We start from the raw sequence: 21,337 nt of genomic DNA on the forward strand, positions 1-21,337 counted from the left end.
GTGTGCCGTACCCACTCAGTGTAGCTGACGAGCAGGAAATGGCCCCCAGTGTGAATGGGAGGCCTGGGAGGCCAGGAAGGGCAAGGTACCCGGCCAGCGTCCCACAGCCAGTCAGAGCCCAGCCCAGGACCATCCCCCGCCCATTCCCATCACCAGCCTCCCTAGTCCACACCTTCCCCTCCACTGTCTGTCCACAGAGCTGAGCTCTAGGGAGGCCAGCCTCTCCCACCTCGAGGACACCTCAGGAAAGCTCCCCCAGGGAGCAGTGAGGAAGTGGGGCACCCTTTGGCCAGCCCCAGGCACCCCAGGGGTCAGCAGGCTCACCCTTGTTCGTCTGCTCACCGGGAGAGGAGACTGACCCCCCACCCCAGCCCTGGCTCTGTGCTGGGTGCAGGCGTGAGCTCTGTCCTTGAGGAGCAGTTGGCAGGGAGATAGTGACAACCCTATAGAGAAGGGCTGCTGTAGTACAGTGTTTACAGAGCAGAGAGGAGACAGAGTAGGGTGGGGGTGGAGCAGTCAGGGAGGCTTGCTGGAGGAGGAGGCACAGAAACCTGTCTCCGAGGGACAAGTAGGAACTGGGGCTGAGGGTCGGGAAGGGCGTTTGGGGCCGAGGGAACAAGTGCGGGGACTGGAGAGCTGGAGTGTTTGGGGGACTGGGTGCTGTGGGTGGGTGCTGGATGGCTGACTGAGTGGGGAGGCCAGAGGCCTGTGGCAGGAGGTCAGGGACCCGGTAAGGAGCTGTGGATCTGGGGCAGCTCAACCATGACGTGCCTCCGCCCCCTGCCCCGCCCCCAGCCTCACCCACCTCTATCACCACCTATGAGACCTGCCAGACCTACGAGAGGCCCATCGCCTTCACCTCCCGCTCCAGGAAGCTCTGGATCCAGTTCAAATCCAACGAAGGCAACAGCGGCAAAGGGTTCCAAGTACCTTATGTCACCTACGACGGTGAGCGTGGCCCCACTGCGCACCCAGGCTGGCCCTGGGGACACAGAAACAAATCACACCTCCCCGTCCTCAGGGAGCTCCAGCCTTGGGGGACTGTGGGGTCCAGACAGGCCCATAAGGGGGACAGGGTGGTGCAGATGGAACTATTAGTGGTGTCTGTGGGCCCCAGAGGGAGGTGCTACCCGAGCAGGGTTTTGAGGGTTGTATAGGGGTTTTCTAGCTAGTCAAACCTGGAGGAGACCAGTGTGGGTGGAGGAGACAAAGGCACGCAGTCTGAAGCCCTGGGGGAGGGCCGAAGCTGACGGTAGCAGGAGGCAGGAGGGACTTTCGCCTTCAGCCTCTACCCTCACCTTCCTCCCTTCCCCACCGGTGGCCTTCGCAGAGGACTACCAGAAGTTAATAGAAGATATCGTCCGCGACGGACGGCTCTACGCCTCGGAGAATCACCAGGAAATTTTGAAAGTGAGCTAGCTTTCCTATGGGAAGGGATCGTATAATCCTGGGATGGTGGCCTGTGATGATCCAGGGCCATCCCTGCCCCCAGCCCCAACCCCAGCCCTGCACAGAAGTGAGGAGAGGAGAGTGATAACAGGAGAAGAGAAGGTGATGGGAGCAGGCGGCCAGGGGCAGGGCTGGTCCAGCGCATGTGTCCTTCTAGGCCAGGACCTGCTGACGTGCCCGTGGGCAGGTTCCTTATGAGCTCTCGGCCTCACTTTCCTCATCTGTGAAATGGGGAGAGCTCGACAGCGTGGTCTCTTCAAATCAGGAGACTCCTCCGCTGCCTTTGGGACTCACTCCCTCCTCATCCCACCCACGTCCTGAGAAGTAGAGCCACCTAGTCATCCGGGGGCTGTGGCCGTCACACGCAGGCACAGGTCGGGTCAGGGCCCAGGTTGTCACCGTGAGGAGCCAGACTCAGGGACCTGCTTGGGCTCTGGGGGTCGGGCCCCGGCCCAGCCCCGGGCAGACAGCACCCCCAGCCTGGGAGCCGAGGGTGGCGCGGAGGGTAAGAGCGGGGCCGGCCAGTCCCATGCTAACTTCTGCTCCAGCTGCCACCTCCCAGCTGGGTGTCTGAGGCAAGCTGCCTGAGCCCCACCTCGTGTCTGAGAAACTGGGATGGCTCACAGAGTCTCCGAGCCCAGGCCTGGAACACTCCTGCACACAGTAGGCAGTTTGTAAGCCAAGAGGTTTGCCCCCTGCTGCCCTACCCGGATGATACCTGGGGATCTCGGGGCACGAAGCCCCTCGTCGCCCTCCTCAGGTACCTGTCTGTTTAGTGGGAACCAGAGGGTCGTCCTGGCCTCTCCGACTCTATCCTGTTGACAGTGCCTGACTCTCTCGTCCTCACCCCGGCCCTCTGTCCTCAGCTCCACCCTGCAGCTGGGAGCATCTTTTCAGAGCTAGAAGTGTTCCCATCTCTTAGGATCAAGCCTTGGCCAGCGAGACCCAGCCTGGCACAGCTACCACCTGCCTCCACGGAGGCTCTCAGGCCTCCGCTCCCCACCTCACTGGCCACAGCCTCCCAGGAACACTCGCCCCATCCTCTCCTCAGTGGACGTCCTCCCGTCCCTGCTGCTCTCAGCCCAGGCGTCCCATCCTCTGGGCCTCCCTAGCCAGGTTGCGCTCTGAGGGCCCCAGGTGGCCCCCCACTTCTTGGCCGTCAGACCTGCAGTTTAGGTTTGTCCTGTGATTATTTGGCCCCCGTCCCCCCGCCATGGGGAAGGAACCACAGGGCTTCCCCCTCAGCACTCTCCCCGGCACCTGGCACTGCGCCCAGCACATGGGAGGAACTCCACCAGTGTCTCCAAGGGCATGGGTGCATGTGTACACATGGGAGAGGGAGTGCGTGTGTGTGTGTGTGCGTGCACGTGTGCGTGCGTGTGCCCGCTCACACATGCCGGGACGAGTCACACCGCAAGACGGCCGCTTGAGACGATGAGCTCGTGGGGCAGGAAGCACGCGGTGCGGTGGCTGCCGGTCACTGGAGGTTCTCCTCCAGGGCGGCATCGCCCCACTTTACAGGTGATGATCCTGGGCTCCGAGAGGGTGCCCAGCTGGTGAGGGACGGCGCCTGAGTGTGGGCCGCCTGGACCCTCGCGGCACCCCTGGGCCAGGCTCTTGGCTCTCAGGACTGCACTTCCTCTTCCGCCCAGCCCTGAGAGGAGGGATCGTCACCCCGTCACTCAGATGAATAATTCAGGGTCAGAGCAGCAGGGCCGTTTTCCCAGGGCTAAGGCACTAGCGGGGAGATGGTGCAGCTGCGGTTTCCAGTCCGGCCTGTTGGCCTCCAAAGCCTTGCTGTCTACTCCGTGTGCTCTGGTTTTCAACCGGGGGGGGGGTTGGCTGTTGTGTTTTTGCAGCGCACCCTTTGAAGATAAAATGTGACTGGAACAACAAGAGTTAAAACGAATAGACTATTAAAAAACCAATTAGGCTATTAAAACCGAAAAAGTATTCGTGGCAAAGCGTCTGTAGGGTCCTGAAACACACCAGCCAGCCCAGCCTCTTCCCCCTTCCCCCATCCCCGCAGACACCCTCAGGCCCCTCCAGGGCGCCGGGCATGGCAGAGGCGAGCGGCCAGGGCCCTCCAGCCTGGCGCCAGGCCCCTCACCCTGGCCTCACGTGTCTCGCAGGACAAGAAGCTGATCAAGGCCCTCTTCGACGTGTTGGCGCATCCCCAGAACTACTTCAAGTACACAGCCCAGGAGTCCAAGGAGATGTTCCCACGGTCCTTCATCAAACTGCTACGCTCCAAGGTGTCCCGGTTCCTGCGACCCTACAAGTAACACTGGTGCGGCCGCCCTGCGTGGGGTGCCGGCTACCCGGGGAGGAGAGAGCTCCTCCCCTCCACAGTCGAAGCTACAGGCGGCTCCGTGGGCCTCCACGCTGCCTTGGGAATCGCCGTGGCGTCTGCCCTTCAGGAATCTCTGGCCAGCCCGTGGCGGGCGAGACCACATATGCAGGCAGAGACCCCAGCCCGGCTGCACTCCTCTGATGCCGCCCCCGTGGGAAAACGTTGCTTAAGGCAGCCTTTCTTGCTCCTTCCAGGACACCAATAGCGCCCTCTCCTGAGCTGGCACCAGCGGACGCCACCCGGACCCAGGACGCTCGGCCATGGCCCAGGCGGGTCCCGGGCAGAGCTGACCTTTGGAGGCTGCACGTGCCCTTTGCCTGGTGCTTCAGGGGAGAGAGGGGCATGGCTGCCATGTCTCAGGGGGGCTCTCAGAGGCAGAATCCAAGACAGGAGGCCAGGCCGTGGAAGCAGGGGTGGTGAAGGTTCGTCTGGGGGCTGTGATAAGACAGTGTCGATGCCGGCAGGGCGTCCACACCCGCCAGCTCCTCTGGCCGTGGGCCCAGGACACGGGCGAGTGCGGTTGGGCTCTCAGGATTCTGTGATGGGACAGAAAAGAGGTGCTGGGAGAGGAAGCTGTAGATTTCTGCTTTCCCGTGATAGAGCATCTAATTAAGTACTGTGTGTATATGAATATAAAGATAAAGATAAATATACTTCTATTTGTGGGTACTTTAGCAACTGTGAATATTAATCTCCACCCCGTCTTCTCCCAGCTGTCGCTGGCTTCCCTGACTGATTAAACCGCTCCTCCAAGCACTTGCCACGTCTGTTTACAAAGGCCAGGAGCCTCCGAGACCGGGGGTGAGGCAGGTCGGCCCTGGACACGCGGTGGAGTACAAACGCTTGGGGGACTGGGCTCCACGCTCTGCCAGCATGTTGCCCTCCAGTGGAAAGCAGTGTCCCTTCGGACCCCTTCCTGGGGTCACAGGGCCCAGTGGTAAACTTTAGAAGGGGCCTGTGTCTGACCCGAGGCCATGACCGTGGAGTTCCAGCTGAGGACGCTTGCCACCGGAAGGCAAGGCTTTGCCCCTGTGAGCACAGGCTGTGCTGAGCACCGGGGCCCAGGGAGGAAAACGGGCCCCGGGACGGGGGGCCGCCCCCAGGCAGAGGCAGGCCGGCTGTCGGAGGCCCGGCTTCCAGTGCAGTCTTCTTTCTGCTGCACCCTGTGGCCTCCCTCTCAGGGTCGCTCTGTAAAGAAGCAAAGTCTGGAGTGTGACTGGGCTGCACCGTGTCCCACTCAGCCAGGAGCCAGGGCCTGGGATGGAGCTAGCGAGGACCTCCGACAGGCCACGGCCTCGCCCACTGCCACACTGCTGCCGCCACCAGCCGCGGGACACGCAGATGCTCTGTGGCTTTAGGGTTAACAGACATTTAGAATCCCAAGGAACACGGGCAAATCCTCAAACGAACTCCCGTCACCCATTCTGGTCGCCTCTAGGCGGTTTCCTCCTCGCCCCAGACCCACGCGTGCCGCTAGGGGTGAGCACGCCCTTTGGGAACGGCTGTGGCGCTGAGGGCGTGAGGCCTGGAGGTCCCGGGCTGGGCGGTGAACAGGTCAGGGTGGATTTTACAGTCCACCGCCACTACCTGCGTCCTCAGCGGCGGGTCCCCAGCTTGACTAATGCTGCCGTCGTCACCTTCTCTTCCAAAATCCAACTCAAGTGGGGAGGGCGCTGCACTTGGTCGGTAGCTCAGTGTCAGCTGGGGAGCCCCGTCCAGGCCACACTGCCCCTCCCCTGGTCACAGTCCTTGAAGGCCAGTCAGTTTCCAGAAAGAGGCCTGTCCTCCGCGTCAAGCCCCTGGTCCTCCCCAGAAATTAGGTGTGTCCTCCAGAATCAGTCCCCAGCAATAGCTACCCAGGGGAGGGCACTGGGAAGGGTTTTTGGTGTTGGGGGTGGTTTTTAATGCTCTCAGAAAGGACTTTTTTGATCCAGAGGGGACCAGAAAGAGCTCTCATCTCTCTTGAACACTTTCTGCTGCTCCTTTGGGTGGTTTCCAGCAGTTGCCACCCACATGCCCACTAACCTACCCACCCTTTCGGTGGCTCCACCCCGATCCACGGCTCTCGCCACCACTGTGGTCAGACCGTGCCCCGTGTCTCCCGGGCAGAGCAGGACGGGGCAGTGCAGATGTGGGCCCCGCACCGTCTCGAGTGCCAGGGAGCCCACAATCCAAATTCGCCAGCCGCCCGCTGTCACCATCCAGCCCTCCCTCCCCAGTAAAACCACCTGCCGTGCCATCAGGGGACTCAGAGTCCAGGGGTGGGGTCTTTCCTGAACCTCGTCAGCCCTCAGCCCCATGCTGGGAACCCCGGGGGTCCCACTTATTAAACGCAGAGCTGTCGCCACTCCTTGGGGCCTGGTGGTCCCAGGAGATCTACCCGGGCAACAAAGCTTGTTTCTTCGTGTTTCCATGTCGTGGACGCAGGTGGTAGATTGACTGACACAAGGTGGCTATTCCACCTGGCTCCAGGTGGAGGTGGGGAGAAAAGGGAAGGCGGACAAGGACTGGCCCAGGTAGGGCCGTTACGCGGTGAGTCCTGAGGAAGGACAGAAGCCGAGACAGGAGCGCAGAAGGCCTGAGCTGCCAGGGCTGAGCCAGAAGGAGCACATCCCACTCCTGGATGGGACGTTGGCCTTGAGCAGCGACAGACCCATCCCAGCCAGGGCCTGCCTGGCACGGACCCTCAGGGGCTAGCCAGTTGATAAACTCCAAGGAAAGGAGCTAAGCAACACATTTCTGGAAGCAAAAGCCTGCCCGCTGGCCAGGGCTGAAAGCAGGTGCCAAGGCCTGGCGACTCTGATGAGCTTGGTTCTGGCCCAGCAGAGCATCAGGCTGGGGCGACTGGAGCAGCTCTGCAGGGATGGCAGTGGAGACTGAGGGACCTCTGCCCCGTGGGCTGGGCACTTCCTGCTTCCATGGAAACGCGCCCAGGAAAGGGAAGGGATCCGCTCAGGTCTAGTGGCCAAGCCCTCAGCGAGGGAGTGTTGAAGTCGCCTCACCTGCTTCCCCGAACAAGGCTCCTTTTCCCCAATTGTGCCTTGCAGCTGCTGCGCGGTGCTGGCCCCCCCTCCTCCCCCGGGGCTCTCCGTTTAGGGTCAGACAGCAGGTCGCACCTGCCAGGGGTGGTGGCCTCTTTCCTCAGTCTCGCCCCGCTCTTCGCCTCTGTGGTGACAGGCTGGAGGAGGCCGTGGGGCCCGAGGTGGTGGCCTCGGGCAGCTTTCCCTCCTGCCACCTATGGGTTTGGGACACGCAGATAGAGTAGAACTGAGACCCCAGGCCAAGAAGTTTCCAGAGAGCGATGGCCCACGGAGACCCTCTTCCCCACACCTCTTACAAACCCACCTCTCCTACCTGAACCCTCGTTCTCCCAGAAGAACAGCCAAGGTCACCCCTCTTCCATGACAAGAGCCCCCCCCCCCCACCTGCTGGAGCTGGAGCAGGGGCCTAAGTGACATTTCAGGGGCTGAATAAGACTTCCAGCACCTCCGCCGCCCCAGCTGAAAACTAAGAGACCGAACTAAGTTGGGTCATTTAGCAAAAGTTTGCTGAGCACCTACTGTGTGCTAGGCTCCTAGAAAGGCAGAGAGACCATAGCCCAGGGGCTGACAGGATGCCCTGAAAAGCCCTCTGGTCACAGAGATAAAGGTGATGGAGGCCTGGGTGGCAAAGCCCAGCGCTCCCGTCAGAAGGCCATCCCTTCCTCCCACGCCTCCCAGGACCCCGGGTGGGGTGCAGGGCACCTGCAGGAGGGGCAGAGCAGAGCCTGGTCACCAAGCTACACTTCAAGAAAGACACCTCAAAGGAGAAGCTGCAGCCAGCCGGGCGGAGACAGAAGCACACAAGCCAAGACTGCGGACCCCGGGAGCCCAGCCAACACGCCCAGGACACCGGTTTCCGCCCTGACGCCTCGCCCGCTGCCAGCACCCGGCACGGTCAGTGCTCCGGAAGGGGGGCTCCTTTCTCGTCACCCAGGGACCGTGGCTGCGTTTGCCTCCTCTACTGCATGCTTGGGGGGTTTGTCAGCCTGGCAAACTGCATCTTATACCAAGGACCCCTTTCCTCACCAGAGATACACGTGGTGGCAGCTCAGCCCCTCTAACAAGGGCAACAGCGCCGAGCCGTCATTCAGGCCAAAGGCAGAGGGACTCGATGTCTGGGACACTGCCCGTCGCACAGGTGGAGACCAAGCAAGTAGCTGCTGCTCTCCCAGGGCTGCCCCTGCCCCTCAGCGCCCGCACATCACCTGCAGCAATGAGTCCGGAGCACTGACTATGCGCCAGCCACAGGGCCGGCCCGCCTGGCTCCATGGAGACGCATGGGCGTGGCCGCACACCCCCTCCTAGCAGCCTGCACGGATGGCCCCCCAGAGCAGGACCCTTTGTTTCCCTGAGGCCTCCCAGCCCCTGGATGGAGTCTCTGAAATTGTCTGTCCCCGCAAGTCTCAACAGGAAGCAATGAAGGGCCAGAGTCGCCTCCCTTCCCCCCCGCGCCCCCCGCCAACCCCCCGGGGCTCAGCCCCATAACATGTGCACGTGCTCAGTGCTCTTCAGGCTGGGAGGCCCAGCGACAGGCCCAAGGAGGGCGAATTGTTAGGAACTCATGGAATTGGGAATCAAACCCAAGCCCCTCTAATCCCAAAGTAGGAAATGTCCCCCTGTGAAATGCTGATCACTGAATGTTACAGATTGGGAAACTCAGCAGGGCAGCCTGGCAGTGGAGGGCCCGGGGTGGGGGGACATGAAGGAGAGGGCGAGAGGGAGGAGGGGGTGTGGACCTAGTGACCTCCCCCCTCTGGAACAAGTGCTAAAATCTCATTCAGAGAAAGACGGCCTTCTGCCTTCTCCCCGGGTGGACAGGTCACTTCCATTCAAACTGAGCCTGCCCGGTACGCCGGGCCATGGCTCGGCGCTCACCCTGGGGGGCTCTGGGTGCCTTGAGCCGAGGCCGGCGCACAGCCCTGCAAGATGCCAAGTGCCCCTCCCCTAGCTGCCCTTCTGCCAGCTCGTCAGCGGACAGGCGTGGGGAAAAGTAGGGGTAAAAGGAAAGCTAGCTGATGCCAAGTATTTTGTATTTCAGTCCAGAGGCCACATAGATCTGCAGGGAAACTTCTCATTCCGCTGAGCTCAAAACCTTAAACAGTCTGAGTGAGCAGACCCAGCCCATGTGGCTCCTGAAACAGGCTGTCTGAACACCACTGGGGGCGGTGCAGGGCTGGGTGGGGGACCGCAGCGCTGACCCTCGTCCTCGCAGCCTTCGGTTTGGGCTTCTGCGAAGGCGCTGGCGGTACTGTACAGGCGCTTTGGCGATCTCTCTGCCTGCAAGGGTGACAAATATCAATGTAGCCACATGTCTATTTTAGTTGCCTCAAATATTCAAAGTTTTGTTTTCTCCGTCATGTTCATACATACGCATGTAATTAAACATTTGTGGAAAATCACTTTAATAATAAACAGGAAATGAACTTAAATACTGCCCCTTCCTCTCATTCATCAGTGGTTAGGACAGAGGCGGTCGGGGGCGCGGAGGCCGGTGGAAAAGGTAACTGGAATCAGACCGTTTTTTCAGAAATTCCCTGGCTGTATTGAAGACTGAAAGTAAAGGAGCTACACAAAGCTTCCGGCACACAAAGCAGCAGTTTGAGACGTGCGTGTGGAGGACACCCAAAGTTAGGAAACGCGCTCCTGAATGAGCCCCCAGAAAGTGAAACGTCCGTGTCTCAAATCCCATTTCTCCTCATGACCGTCATCATGAAAGGAGAGGTGTTCCTTTACACAGGTCACGGTCAGTGAGCACCGGGGCATCTGGGACCCCTGAAACTAGATGCACGATCAGTGTTCCGTGTGTGTGCGCGTGCGCGAGCCTGTGAGCACACACGCGTGCGTTTCTCCGGGAATGTGGCCCATGGCTTTCATCAGATTCTCAAAGAAATCTAGAACCACAAAAAGGCTAATAGCCACTGTTCTCAGTAATGTGGAGACCCTCTGGTACCATGCACTCGACAGGAGAAAGAACAATTTTATAAATGACATTAATATCCCAAATTACACAATAAACACCAGATTTTTTTCTTGGTTTAATGAAGTGATTTAAAAGCCTAAGGAAACTTCTGGGAATGTACCCAAAAGAACTGAAAGCAGTCTCGAAGAGATATTTGTACACCCGTGTCCATAGGGGCATTATTCACGATAGTCAAAAAGTAGAAACGGGACTTCCCTGGTGGCGCAGTGGTTGAGAGTCCGCCTGCCGATGCAGGGGACACGGGTTCGTGCCCCGGTCCGGGAAGATCCCACATGCCGCGGAGCGGCTGGGCCCGTGAACCATGGCCGCTGAGCCTGCGCGTCCGGAGCCTGTGCTCCACAACGAGAGAGGCCACAACGGCGAGAGGCCCGCGTACCGCAAAAAAAGAAAAAAAGTAGAAACGACCCAAGTGTCCATCGATGGATGAAGAGATAAATAAAACAGCGTCTATCCATACGATGGAATATGATTCAGCCTTAAAAAGGAGTGAAGTTCTGACACGTGCTACAACATGGATGAACTTTAAAGACATTACGCTGAGGGAAATACGCCAGTCACAAAAGGACAAACACCGTATGATTCCACTTATATGAGTCCCTGGAGGAGTCAAATCCAGAGACAGAAAGTAGAATGGGGGTCGCCAGGGGCTGGGGAGGAAGGAGAAACAGGGAGTTGGCGTCTAATGGGTACGGCGTTTCAGTCTGGGAAGATGAAATGGCTGGAGGTGATGGTTACACGAGAATGTGAATGTAGTTAATGCCACTTAACTATATATATATATATATATATATATATATAGCGCCACCAGGGAAGCCCAACTATACTTTTTTTAATTAACTTTTATTGCAGTATAATTTCTTTACAGTGTTGTGTCAGTTTCTGCTGTACAGCAGAGCGAATCAGCCACACACACACACACACATCCCCTCTTTTTTGGATTTCCTTCCCGTTTAGGTCACCACAGAGCACTGAGTAGAGTTCCCAGCGCTATACAGTAGGTTCTCATTAGTTATCTTTTTTATACATAGTACTGTATATATGTCAATCCCCATCTCCCAGTTCATCCCACCCACCTCTTCCCCTCTTGGTGTCCATATGTTTGTTCTCTACGTCTATGTCTATATTTCTGCTTTGCAAATAAGTTCATCGGTATCATTTTTCTAGATTCCACACATAAGCGATATTATATGATATTTGTTTTTCTCTTTCTGACTTACTTCACTCTGTATGACAGGCTCTAGGTCCATTCACATCTCTGCAAATTGCACAATTTCATTCCTTTTTATGGCGGAGTAATATTCCATTACATATATGTACCACATCTTCTTTACCCATTCGTCTGTCGATGGGCATTTAGGTTGCTTCCATGTCCTGGCTGTTGTAAATAGTGCTGCAATGAATATTGGGGTGCATGTATCTTTTGATTAACTGTATTTTTTTAAAGGGTTTAAATAGTAAATGTTATATTATGTATCTTTTACCACAGTTTTTTTTTTTTTTTAATTTTAAGGAGAAAACAATGATGACATCCTCTGAGCACACAACACACGGTATTTCTACCAAAACTCCCATGAAGACACAATCAAAAGATACGGGCTCTTTGGACTGGAAAATGAGCTGAGAAGCAGGGCAGCCCACAAGTGCAAGAGAAATGGGGTGGTGAGCGTGGACTTACTTATTCTCCAGATTCCAAGATCCAAGGTGAATTCCAGATTCTAAGAGAGCAAAAGGCCCACAGTCCAGCTTGTTCCGGCCTTGCTCTGTGAGCTGTGGTGACTGGGGAGGAGATTCCAGCTCTGCCTCAGTCTGGAACTGGCCTGGTCTACATTACGCTGCTCCCAGACTCTCTCCAAACTCTAAGAGAGCATCTTGGCATATAAAGTGTAGATGCCATCTGTTGCTTTTCCTTTCCATTTTAGGATTAAGAGATTAAATACATAATATATTTGCACAAATGAAATTCACATTTTAAAGCAGTTGTTCTTAACAAGCAAGCTTCTGGGAGGGTCAGTATAAATAATATTTTGCCAATAGATCGAAAATTTAGATACCAAAGGAAATTCCCTGGTGGTCCAGGGGTTAGGACACTGTGCTTTCACTGCTGAGGACACAGGTTCGATCCCTGGTTGGGGAACTAAGATGCCGCATGCCACACAGTGAGGCCAAAAAAATTTTTTTAATTAAAAAATGTTTAAAAAAATGAAATTTAGATACCATGGATAAATTCCTAGAAAAACCCTAACTTAACCAAATGACACAGAAGAAATAGAAAATTAGAATCATCTTACCACTAATGACTGAATCTGTAATTTAAAACTTTCCCATAGGGGCTTCCCTGGTGGCGCAGTGGTTGAGAGTCCGCCTGCCGATGCAGGGGACACGGGTTCGTGCCCCGGTCCGGGAAGATCCCACATGCCGCGGAGCGGCTGGGCCTGTGAGCCATGGCCGCTGAGCCTGTGTGTCCGGAACCTGTGCTCTGCAAAGGGAGAGGCCACAACAGTGAGAGGCCCATGTACCGCAAAAAAAATAATAAACACTGTCTTTAAAAAAAAAAAAAAAAAAAAAAAAAAAAAAAAAACTTTCCCATAAGTGTGTATGGAAAAGCAAATGGCTAAAAATGGCCAAGACCCTTCTGCAGAAGAAGGATAATTTGAAAGAACTAACCCAAGCCAAAATCAAGTGCTACTAAAATCTAGAGAAATGAAAATTGGATGAATTTCATATAGAGATGAGCACACGGACCAACTGACGATCACTGAGCCTGGAAAGAAACCTGCACACATTTGGGATGACAGCGGTACATGACATGTCACTGGGGAAGAGTTGAATTTTCAGTAAACAATGATGGGAAAATTGCTTATCCATATGTTAAAAAAAAAAAGAAATTGGGTCCCTATCCCATACCTCACCCCAAAAAATCAATTTCAGATGCATTAAGACTTAAATATGAAAGGAAAACTTGTAGATCTAGAAAATATATATTTCTGAACTTAAGAGGGAAAGATTTCTTAAACAAGACATTAAAAGTACCAACAATTAAACCAAAGATAGGGACTTCCCTGGTGGCGCGGTGGTTTAAGAATCCGCCTGTCAATGCAGGGGACATGGGTTCTATCCCTGGTCTGGGAAGATCCCACGTGCCGCGGAGCAACTAAGCCCGTGCGCCACAACTACTGAGCCTGCGTGCCACAACTACTGAAGCCTGTGCGCCTAGAGCCCGTGCTCCACAGCAAGAGAAGCCACCGCATTGAGAAGCCCGCGCACCGCAACAAAGAGTAGCCCCCACTCGCCACAACTAGAGAAAGCCCGCGCACAGCAACAAAAACCCAACACAGCCAAAAAAAATTAATAAAGTAAATAAATTTATTAAAAATAATAAAGAAGATGAACAAGTTTTACTACATTAAAATTTGAAAGTTCTGGGACTTCCCTGGTGGTCCAGTAGGTAAGACTCAGTGCTCCCAATGCAGGGGGCCCAGGTTCAATCCCTGGTCAGGGAACCAGATCCCACATTCATGCCACAACTAAGAAACCCATATGCTGCAACTAAAAAGATCCTGCATGCCGCCATGAAGATCCCACATCCCGCAACTAAGACTGGGAGCAGCCTAAATAAATAAATATTAAAAAATGTTTTTTGAAAGTTCTCTCCTTTTTTTAAAATGTTTATTTATTTTTTTTTGGCTGTGTCGGGCCTTAGCTGCAGCATGCGAGGTCTTTTGTTGCAGTGTGCGGGCTTCTCCCTAGTTGCAGCATGCAGGCTCAGTAGTTGCGGCGCACAGGCTTAGTTGCCCCAAGGTGTGGGAGATCTTAGTTCCCCAACCAGGGATCGAACCAGCGATCCCTACCTTGTAAGGTGGATTCTTAACCACTGGACTTCCAGGAAAGTCCTGAAAGTTCTCTTCTTGAAAAGATACCATACAGAAGAGGCCAGACAGGAGAAGCCATTTGCAACATGTTTAGCTTACAAAGGATTAGTATCCAGATTATGTAAAGAAACCCTACAAGCAATAAGAAAAAAAGGCCAGCACCTCGACTTTAAAAAAGAGAGAGAGAGAGAGAAAGAGGAAACGGGAGGGCCAATTAGCAGCTGAAAAGATGCTCAACCTCATTAATAAAAATAGAAATACAGGGCTTCCCTGGTGGTGCAGTGGTTGAGAGTCCGCCTGCCGATGCGGGGGACACGGGTTCGTGCCCCGGTCCGGGAGGATCCCACATACTGCGGAGCGGCTGGGCCTGTGAGCCATGGCCGCTGAGCCTGCGTGTCCTCAGCCTGTGCTCTGCAACGGGAGAGGCCACAGCAGTGAGAGGGCCGCGTACCGCAAAAAAAAAAAAAAAAAGAAGAAAAAGAAATACAAATGAAGACAACAAGGTCATACCACTGTGACACGAGGCTGGCAAAAATTCAGTCTGATAAGAGTAGTAAGAGTCAGAGAGGCTATGGATCAACTCTGCTAGGTATAAATGGAGGAGCTCTTACGCATGTGTGCCAGGAAACATACAAGAATATTCACATCCTCGTATTTACAAGAGCAAAAAGCTGCAGGTAACCCAAACGTCAATCAGTGGAAGATTGCAGTAGTCACACAATTAAATATTATATAACAGTGAAATTAATTATTACCTCATGCAACAATAGGGATATATGTTTAAAACATAATGTTCAGGAACAAGACCAGGATGTCTGCTCCCAGCATTGCAGTGGAGGTTCTAGCCGGGACAGTTAGGCAAGAAAAAGAAATCAAAGGCACCCAGGTTGGAAAGGAAGTAAAACTCTCTCTATTTGCAGATGGCCTGAGGTTGTACATAGAAAATCCTAAGGAATCCACAAAAAAGCTGTTAGAACTAATAAATGAAATCAGCAAGATTACAGAGTATAAGATGAATATGCCAAAAATCAGTTCTATTTCTACACATCGACAATGAATAATCTGGAAATGAAATTGAGAAAAATTCCATTTACAGTAGTATTAAAAAGAATAAAATAATTAGCAATAAATTTAACCAAAGAAGTGTAAAGCTGGGGAGTCCCCTGGTGGCCTAGTGGTTAGGATTCAGCACTTGCCCTGCTGTGGCCTGGGTTCCATCCCTGGTTGGGGAACTGAGATCCTGCAAGCCGCTCGACGCAGGCAAAAAAAAAAAAAGTACAAAACTTGTACAAAAACAGGCCGGTGTTTCCTCAGATAGTTAAACTGAAAACACATATTCACACAAAAATTTATACATGAATGTTCATAGCAGCATTATTCATAATAGCCAAAAAGTATAAAGAGCCCAAATGCCCATCAATTTATCAATGGACACACCAAACGTGGTATACCCCTACAATGGAATACTATTCAGCCATATAAATGAAGTACATGCTAAAATACGAATGAACCTTGAAAACATTATGCTGAGTGAAAGAAGCCAGTCACAAAAGCCACGTGCTGTATGGTTCCATTTTTGTGAATGTCCAAAATAGACAAATCCAGAGACAGAAAGTAGATTCAGGGTTTCCAAGGGCTGAGGGGGAGGGGGATGGAGGATGGGGGATGGGAGATGAGGAGTGACTGCTGACGCCCATGTGTGATGGAAATGTTCTGGAATCAGACCATGGTGATGTTTGCACACCATGCAAGCTTGTGAATACACTAAAACCCACTGAATTGTATACTTTAAAAGTGGACTGTCAAGGTTGGTGTGATTCAATAAGAAATACGTATTTGGTCTTTGAGTTCCATTTGGAATCTCCAGAGTGCTGTATCTCTCGTATGCTAATGAGATGTCTGGGGGCTCGGGGCCCCTAGATGGCTTCAGGATAGGGGCTGGTCACCAGAAAGACCACAGTGTAATTAGAGGGTTGGAACTTTCAGCTCCACCACCTGACTTATGGCCAACGATTAATTCAATCACGCCTACGTCGTGAAACCTCCATAAAAACCCCCAAACAATGAGGTTCAGAGAGCTTCCTAGTTGGTGAACATGAGGAGATGCCGGGAGGGTGGTACACGCAGGAGGGCTCGGAAGCTCCTCCCCTACACCTGGCCCTATGCATCTTGTCCATCTGCCTGTTCCTGAGTGGTATCCTTTATAACAAACCAGTAACAGTAAGCAAAGCTCTTTCCTGAATTCTGTGAACCATCCTAGCAAATTATCGAACTCAAGAAGGGGGTCATGGGATCCTCCCTGTATTTATAGCAGGTTGGTCAGAAGCACAGGTGACAACCTGGGACACGTGACTTGCATCTGTACCGGGGGAGTCTTGTGGGACTGAGCCCTTAACCTGTCTAACTCCAGGAAGATAGTGTCAGAACTGAATTGAATTATAAATTATAAAGAGTTGGAGAAATGTTTGGTGTGGGGGAAAAAGCACACACATTTGGTGTCAAAAATGTTGTGAGTGGGAATTCCCTGGTGGTCCGGTGGTTAGGACTCCACACTTTCACTGCCGAGGACACAGGTTTGATCCCTGGTCAGGGAACCAAGATCCCTCAAGCTGCACAGCACATCCAAAAATAAATAAATAAATACAAATTTAAAATGTTGTGAGTGAAAACTGGTCTGAACAAAATAAAACACCATAACACGGAGTGGAAAAGAATATCCCATGGACTTCCCTGGTGGCACAGTGGTTAAGAATCTGCCTGCCAATGCAGGGGACACGGGTTCGATCCCTGGTCCGGGAAGATCCCACATGCTGCAGAGCAACTAAGCCTGTGCACCACAACTACTGAGCCTGCTAGGCTCTAGAGCCGGCAAGCCACAACTACTGAAGCCCGCGTGCCTAGAGCCCATGCTCCGCAACAAGAGAAGCCACCGCAATGAGAAGCCCGCACACCGCAACAAAGAGTAACCCCCCGCTCGACAAAACTAGAGAAAGCCCGCATGCAGCAATGAAGACACAACACAGCCAAAAATAAATAAAGCTATTAAATCTGGTCAAAAGTATGGACCATTTAAAAAAAAAAGAATATCGCATAAATCATAACTCCATATCTTTAATCTCAAAAACTAAGCAGTGTACTGTTTAATTAAACATACAATCATATGTAATGAAAGAATTTTTAAAGCATGGAAATAATAACCCTCTAATCCAGTACAATGACTCCCCTTGCCAGGGGATAGAAGGTAAATTAGTGGAGGAAAGCAGAGTGGTGTTGTTGGTTAATAACCTACGTAGGGTTTCAGCTATAATTTTGTACGCATTGACTATTTAAAAGGATAACAAAGGGAGAGGCACGGTTTTAACACATTTTCTTAGGAAGATGCCATTGGGAGACAAGCCCACGGTCTCTTGGTCAGCAGTCAGCGCAACCGGCCAACTCGTTCCCCTAGCGCGGAAGCAGATCACTGCCTCTTTGGTTGAGAACAGGCTCCATGGTGCAGGAAAAGCACATTTTCTACAAGCACCCTCAGCACAGCTCCTAGCAGGAGAAGCTTTCGGGACCAAAGGTCACCTTGTGCCTTGGTCATTCTTTCTCCCCCAAACGCTCTCTTTTCCTCTCTTCTTGTCCCTGCGTGGGGGGGTGGGGGGAGTGGTGAGTGAAGCAGAGACGTGACTTTAGGTTGCATATTCATACGCTATTTGTCTTTCTCTGCCTGACTTACTTAGTATGAGAATCTCTAGGTCCATCCATGTTGCTGCAAATGGCATTATTTTGTTCTTTTTTGTGGCTGAGTAATATTCCACTGTATATATGTAGCACATCTTCTTTATGCATTCATCTGTTGATGGACATTTAGGTTGCTGCCATGTCTTAGCTATTTTAAATAGTGCTGCAGTGAACATTGGGGTGCGTGTATCTTTTTGTATTATAGTTTTCTCTAGATATATGCCCAGGATCACTTATATGTGGAATCTAAAAAAATGAAACAAATGAACTTATTTACAAAACAGGAATAGAGTCACAGATGTAGAAAATATACTTATGGTTACCAGGGGGGAAAGTCAGGGGGAGGGGATAAATTGGGAGATTGGGATTGACATATACACACTACTATACATAAAATAGATAACTAATAAGGACCTACAGTACAGCACAGGGAACTCTACTCAGTACTCTGTAATGGCCTATATGGGGAAAGAATCTATATGGGGAAATCTATATGAGGAAAGAGTGGATATATGTATATGTATAACTGATTCACTTTGCTGTACACCTGAAACTAACACAACATTGTAAATCAACTATACTCCAATAAAAAAATTTTTGTTGTTGTTATTTCAGGAACTTCCCTGGTGGTCCAGCAGTTAAGACTCCCATTGCAGGGGGCCTGGGTTCAATCCCTGGTCAGGAAACTAGACCCTGCATGCCACAACTAAAGATCCCTCATGCCACAACTAAAATCCTGCAAGTGGCAACAAAGATCCCACATGCCACAAGACCCAGCACAGCCAAATAAATAAATAAATAATTTTTAAAACTGCATATTCAGAGGCCCCCTGTGGAGGTAACATTTCAGCTGAGACCTGCTGAATGAGTTGGAATTAACAAGGTTGGAAGAGGGCAAGGGATCCCAGGCCAAAGGAACAGCATGTGAAAACCCTGGAGGCAATGGTGAGGCATTGCAGTCCTAAAGCTGAAGAAGGCCGGCAAGGTGGGGCTCAAAACTGAGGAGAAGAGTGTGTGCTGAAAGGAGGCTAAAGAGGTCAGCAGAGCTGGACCATGCAGGACTTTTGAGGTCACATGAAGGGCTGAGTTTTTATTCCTGGGCACTGGATAATCACAAAAGATTTCAAGTAGCGATCTGATTCGATTGGGTTTGCATTTGGGGAGGAGAATGAGAAACAGGCCTGCCCTGTCAAAGGGATGGGTCAGAGACATTCACATGACCTGACCAGTGTGAGAGAAAATCTGTGAGACTCAGGCTCCCTTCCCCAGTGGGACTGGATCCCTGGCAGGATGTAGGCTGGAGCTATCGCAGCTACTTCATCACACAAGAGGGTAGCCTATCAGAGAGGGAAGCCAATGCATAGAAGAGCAGAGCTGAGACAAGGACAGAAAACGTAGATCCTGGTGATGTTTGTGCCCCTTGATCAAGCTCAACCTGAAGTCCACTGAACTCCTTTGTTATGTGTTATGTGATAGTTCTGGCTGCCATAACAAAATACCACAGACGGGGCAGCTTAAACAACAGAAATGTATCTTCTGGAGACTAGGAAGTCCAAGATCAAGGTGCAGGTTAGAGTTCTCTTCCTGGCTTGCAGATAGCCACCTTCTCACTCTGTCCTCACTAAGTGAAGAGAGAGAATGCTCTGGTATCTATTCCTCTCCTTTTAAGGACACCAGACTTATTGGTTTAGGACCCCACCCTTATGGCCTCATTTAACTTTTATCACCTCCTCACAGGCCCTATTTACAAACTCAGTCACATTGGGGGTTAGGGCATCAACATATGAATTTCGGAAGAACACAATCATCCAGTGCATAACTCTGTGGAAGCCAATAAATACCCTTTTTCCTTAAGCCAGTTTGAGTTGGATTTACTGTCCCATGGAGTGGGTAAACTACAGACTGATACGGAGGGCGAGGAAGATGCAGACGCTAAGACAACAGATAGGTTTTCAGCCAGTACAACATATATTTGCTCGTAACAAAATAATTATTATAAGCGTGATATATATCTGTATAGGCACAGACTATAAGGCAAGATAAACAATATAACATAGTTGCTATTAGTGATCAGGCCTGTGAAGTACACAGTCATTCTTACCTAGTTATAATATAATATTATGTACTAAATATTCACAGTGAGGTCCTGCTGCCCCTGCCTACCTACCACCTGAGTTGTGCCTGTTCTGTGGCCTACAAGATGCATGAAGCCTCCAGGAAATTACGGAGTTTGTGTGCATGAGTCACATGTAGGAGTTAGAGGCTGAGTGGTCCTGCTGCAGATTGAATAGAGAAGTCTGGACACTTTTGCTGTTCAGAGGGTTTTGTGCCCTCTTGTACGGTATAAATCCACAGCTTTTTATTTATATTTTGTTTACTAGTATTTTTTGTCTTATTATGCAATAAACCTTTTCAGGAGCAATAAACTTTTTTAAAGTCCACATTTAATTTAAAATTAAGTTTTATATTTCCATTTTTCAGAGTCGATTATGAAATTGAAACTTCGACAGAATGTCTGTGGACATTTACATTTCACCCCGGGGGCCAAAGAGATATTAACTGAAAACCAAACCAGATGACACAATTCTCATTCAGAAGTATCACATTGACTTCGAAAGTTAGTAATTATTTTAAGAAGGCTGTGCCCCAAAATGAATTAACGTGTGAAGCTGCAGAAGCGGGTTGACATTTCATTCTGTAAATCATGACTCTTCACTTAGATCAAATGACTTTTTACACATTAGCTTCACTCGTTTTTCTAATTCCAAGTTTTCTTGTGCTCATTCCACGGTTAATGTATTGGCTCCACTGGCTGAGGAATTATTCCACTGTGGGTGCCATATTGTTATCAGAGTCATTAGATGCTGCCATTTCTTGCTTCCGATTCATGGAATCAAAATTAAGGTTTTGGAAGTTCATTCTCTCCAAAGTGCAAAACTAACATCATTGCAAATGCTACTCAGCTAATATAAGTTGAACAACGAAGACATTTTTTTCTTGCGGTGATAATACTCACATAAAGTTCAACAGGCACAGCATAGGGGGACTAACATTCTTACTAAATTAAGAACCCCTCAGGAATTCCCTGGCGGTCCAGTGGTTAGGGCTCTGTGCTTTCACTGCTGAGGGCCTGGGTTCAATCCCTGGTGGGGGAACTAAGATCCCGAGTGCCGAGCTGCACGGCCATTTAAAAAAAAAAAAGAACCCCATGAAGCAGAAATACACCTGGAATTGGATGTGGTTAATAATTACGTCCAAACAAGCTGTAAAACTGAATTAGAAATCATAGTTGTCAACAATTTACAAATATTTTTTCACAGTTAGAGTAACTGAACGGCAAAATTTTCATGACATTAAATAGAAAAAAAGCACTTCAGCATGGTGGTAACATGTTTTTCCCTGTAACATGTTTCTTCACCATGTCAATGAAAAAAATTAATCAGTCGATCTAAGAAAGAAATGAAAAATTTTATTTGAGCCAAATTGAGGATTATTACCTGGGAAGTCTTTCAGAGAGCTCTAAGGACTGTCCTGCCTGTTAGAGGTCAAAGCACAGGGATATAAGTTTTTGAGACAGAGGGCTATATGTTAAATGACAGTTTACACAATCCAGATCTACGTGTACAAAACAAGTAGTAGGTCATGGGTCACGGCTGCCTCTTCTAAGATTAAAAAGGAAGGTTATCTCCTAAGGAGTAATGATCCTTGATGAGATTAAGAAAGAAGGTTATCTCCCAAGGAGGTCGGGTAAATGTGGATGTACACTAAAGGGCAGGGAGAGGGACTTCCCTGACCGGTCCAGTGGTTAAGACCCTGTGCTTCCAATCCAGCAGGTGGGGGATCAGTCCCTGGTCAGGGAACTAAGACCCCACATGCCATGTGGTGCGGGCAAAAAAAAAGTAAAACAATTTTAAAATAA

General features: G+C 51.1%; 1 protein-coding gene across 1 annotated transcript in view; it reads left to right on the forward strand.

Annotated features, from left to right (window-relative positions):
- The window catches only part of SCUBE1 (signal peptide, CUB domain and EGF like domain containing 1), a 169,923-nt gene extending 165,462 nt beyond the window's left edge, over positions 1–4,461 (forward strand). Inside the window, 3 exon segments of the mRNA XM_024737402.1 lie at positions 796–948; positions 1,331–1,410; positions 3,582–4,461. Of these exon segments, the coding sequence (XP_024593170.1) occupies positions 796–948; positions 1,331–1,410; positions 3,582–3,734 (386 nt within the window). The 3' untranslated portion in view covers positions 3,735–4,461.
- Positions 4,462–21,337: the final 16,876 nt, after the last annotated feature.

Source organism: Neophocaena asiaeorientalis, unplaced genomic scaffold (genome assembly GCF_003031525.2).
Source record: "Neophocaena asiaeorientalis asiaeorientalis breed wild unplaced genomic scaffold, Neophocaena_asiaeorientalis_V1.1 scaffold242, whole genome shotgun sequence".
In the NCBI taxonomy this organism is placed as follows: domain Eukaryota; kingdom Metazoa; phylum Chordata; class Mammalia; order Artiodactyla; family Phocoenidae; genus Neophocaena; species Neophocaena asiaeorientalis.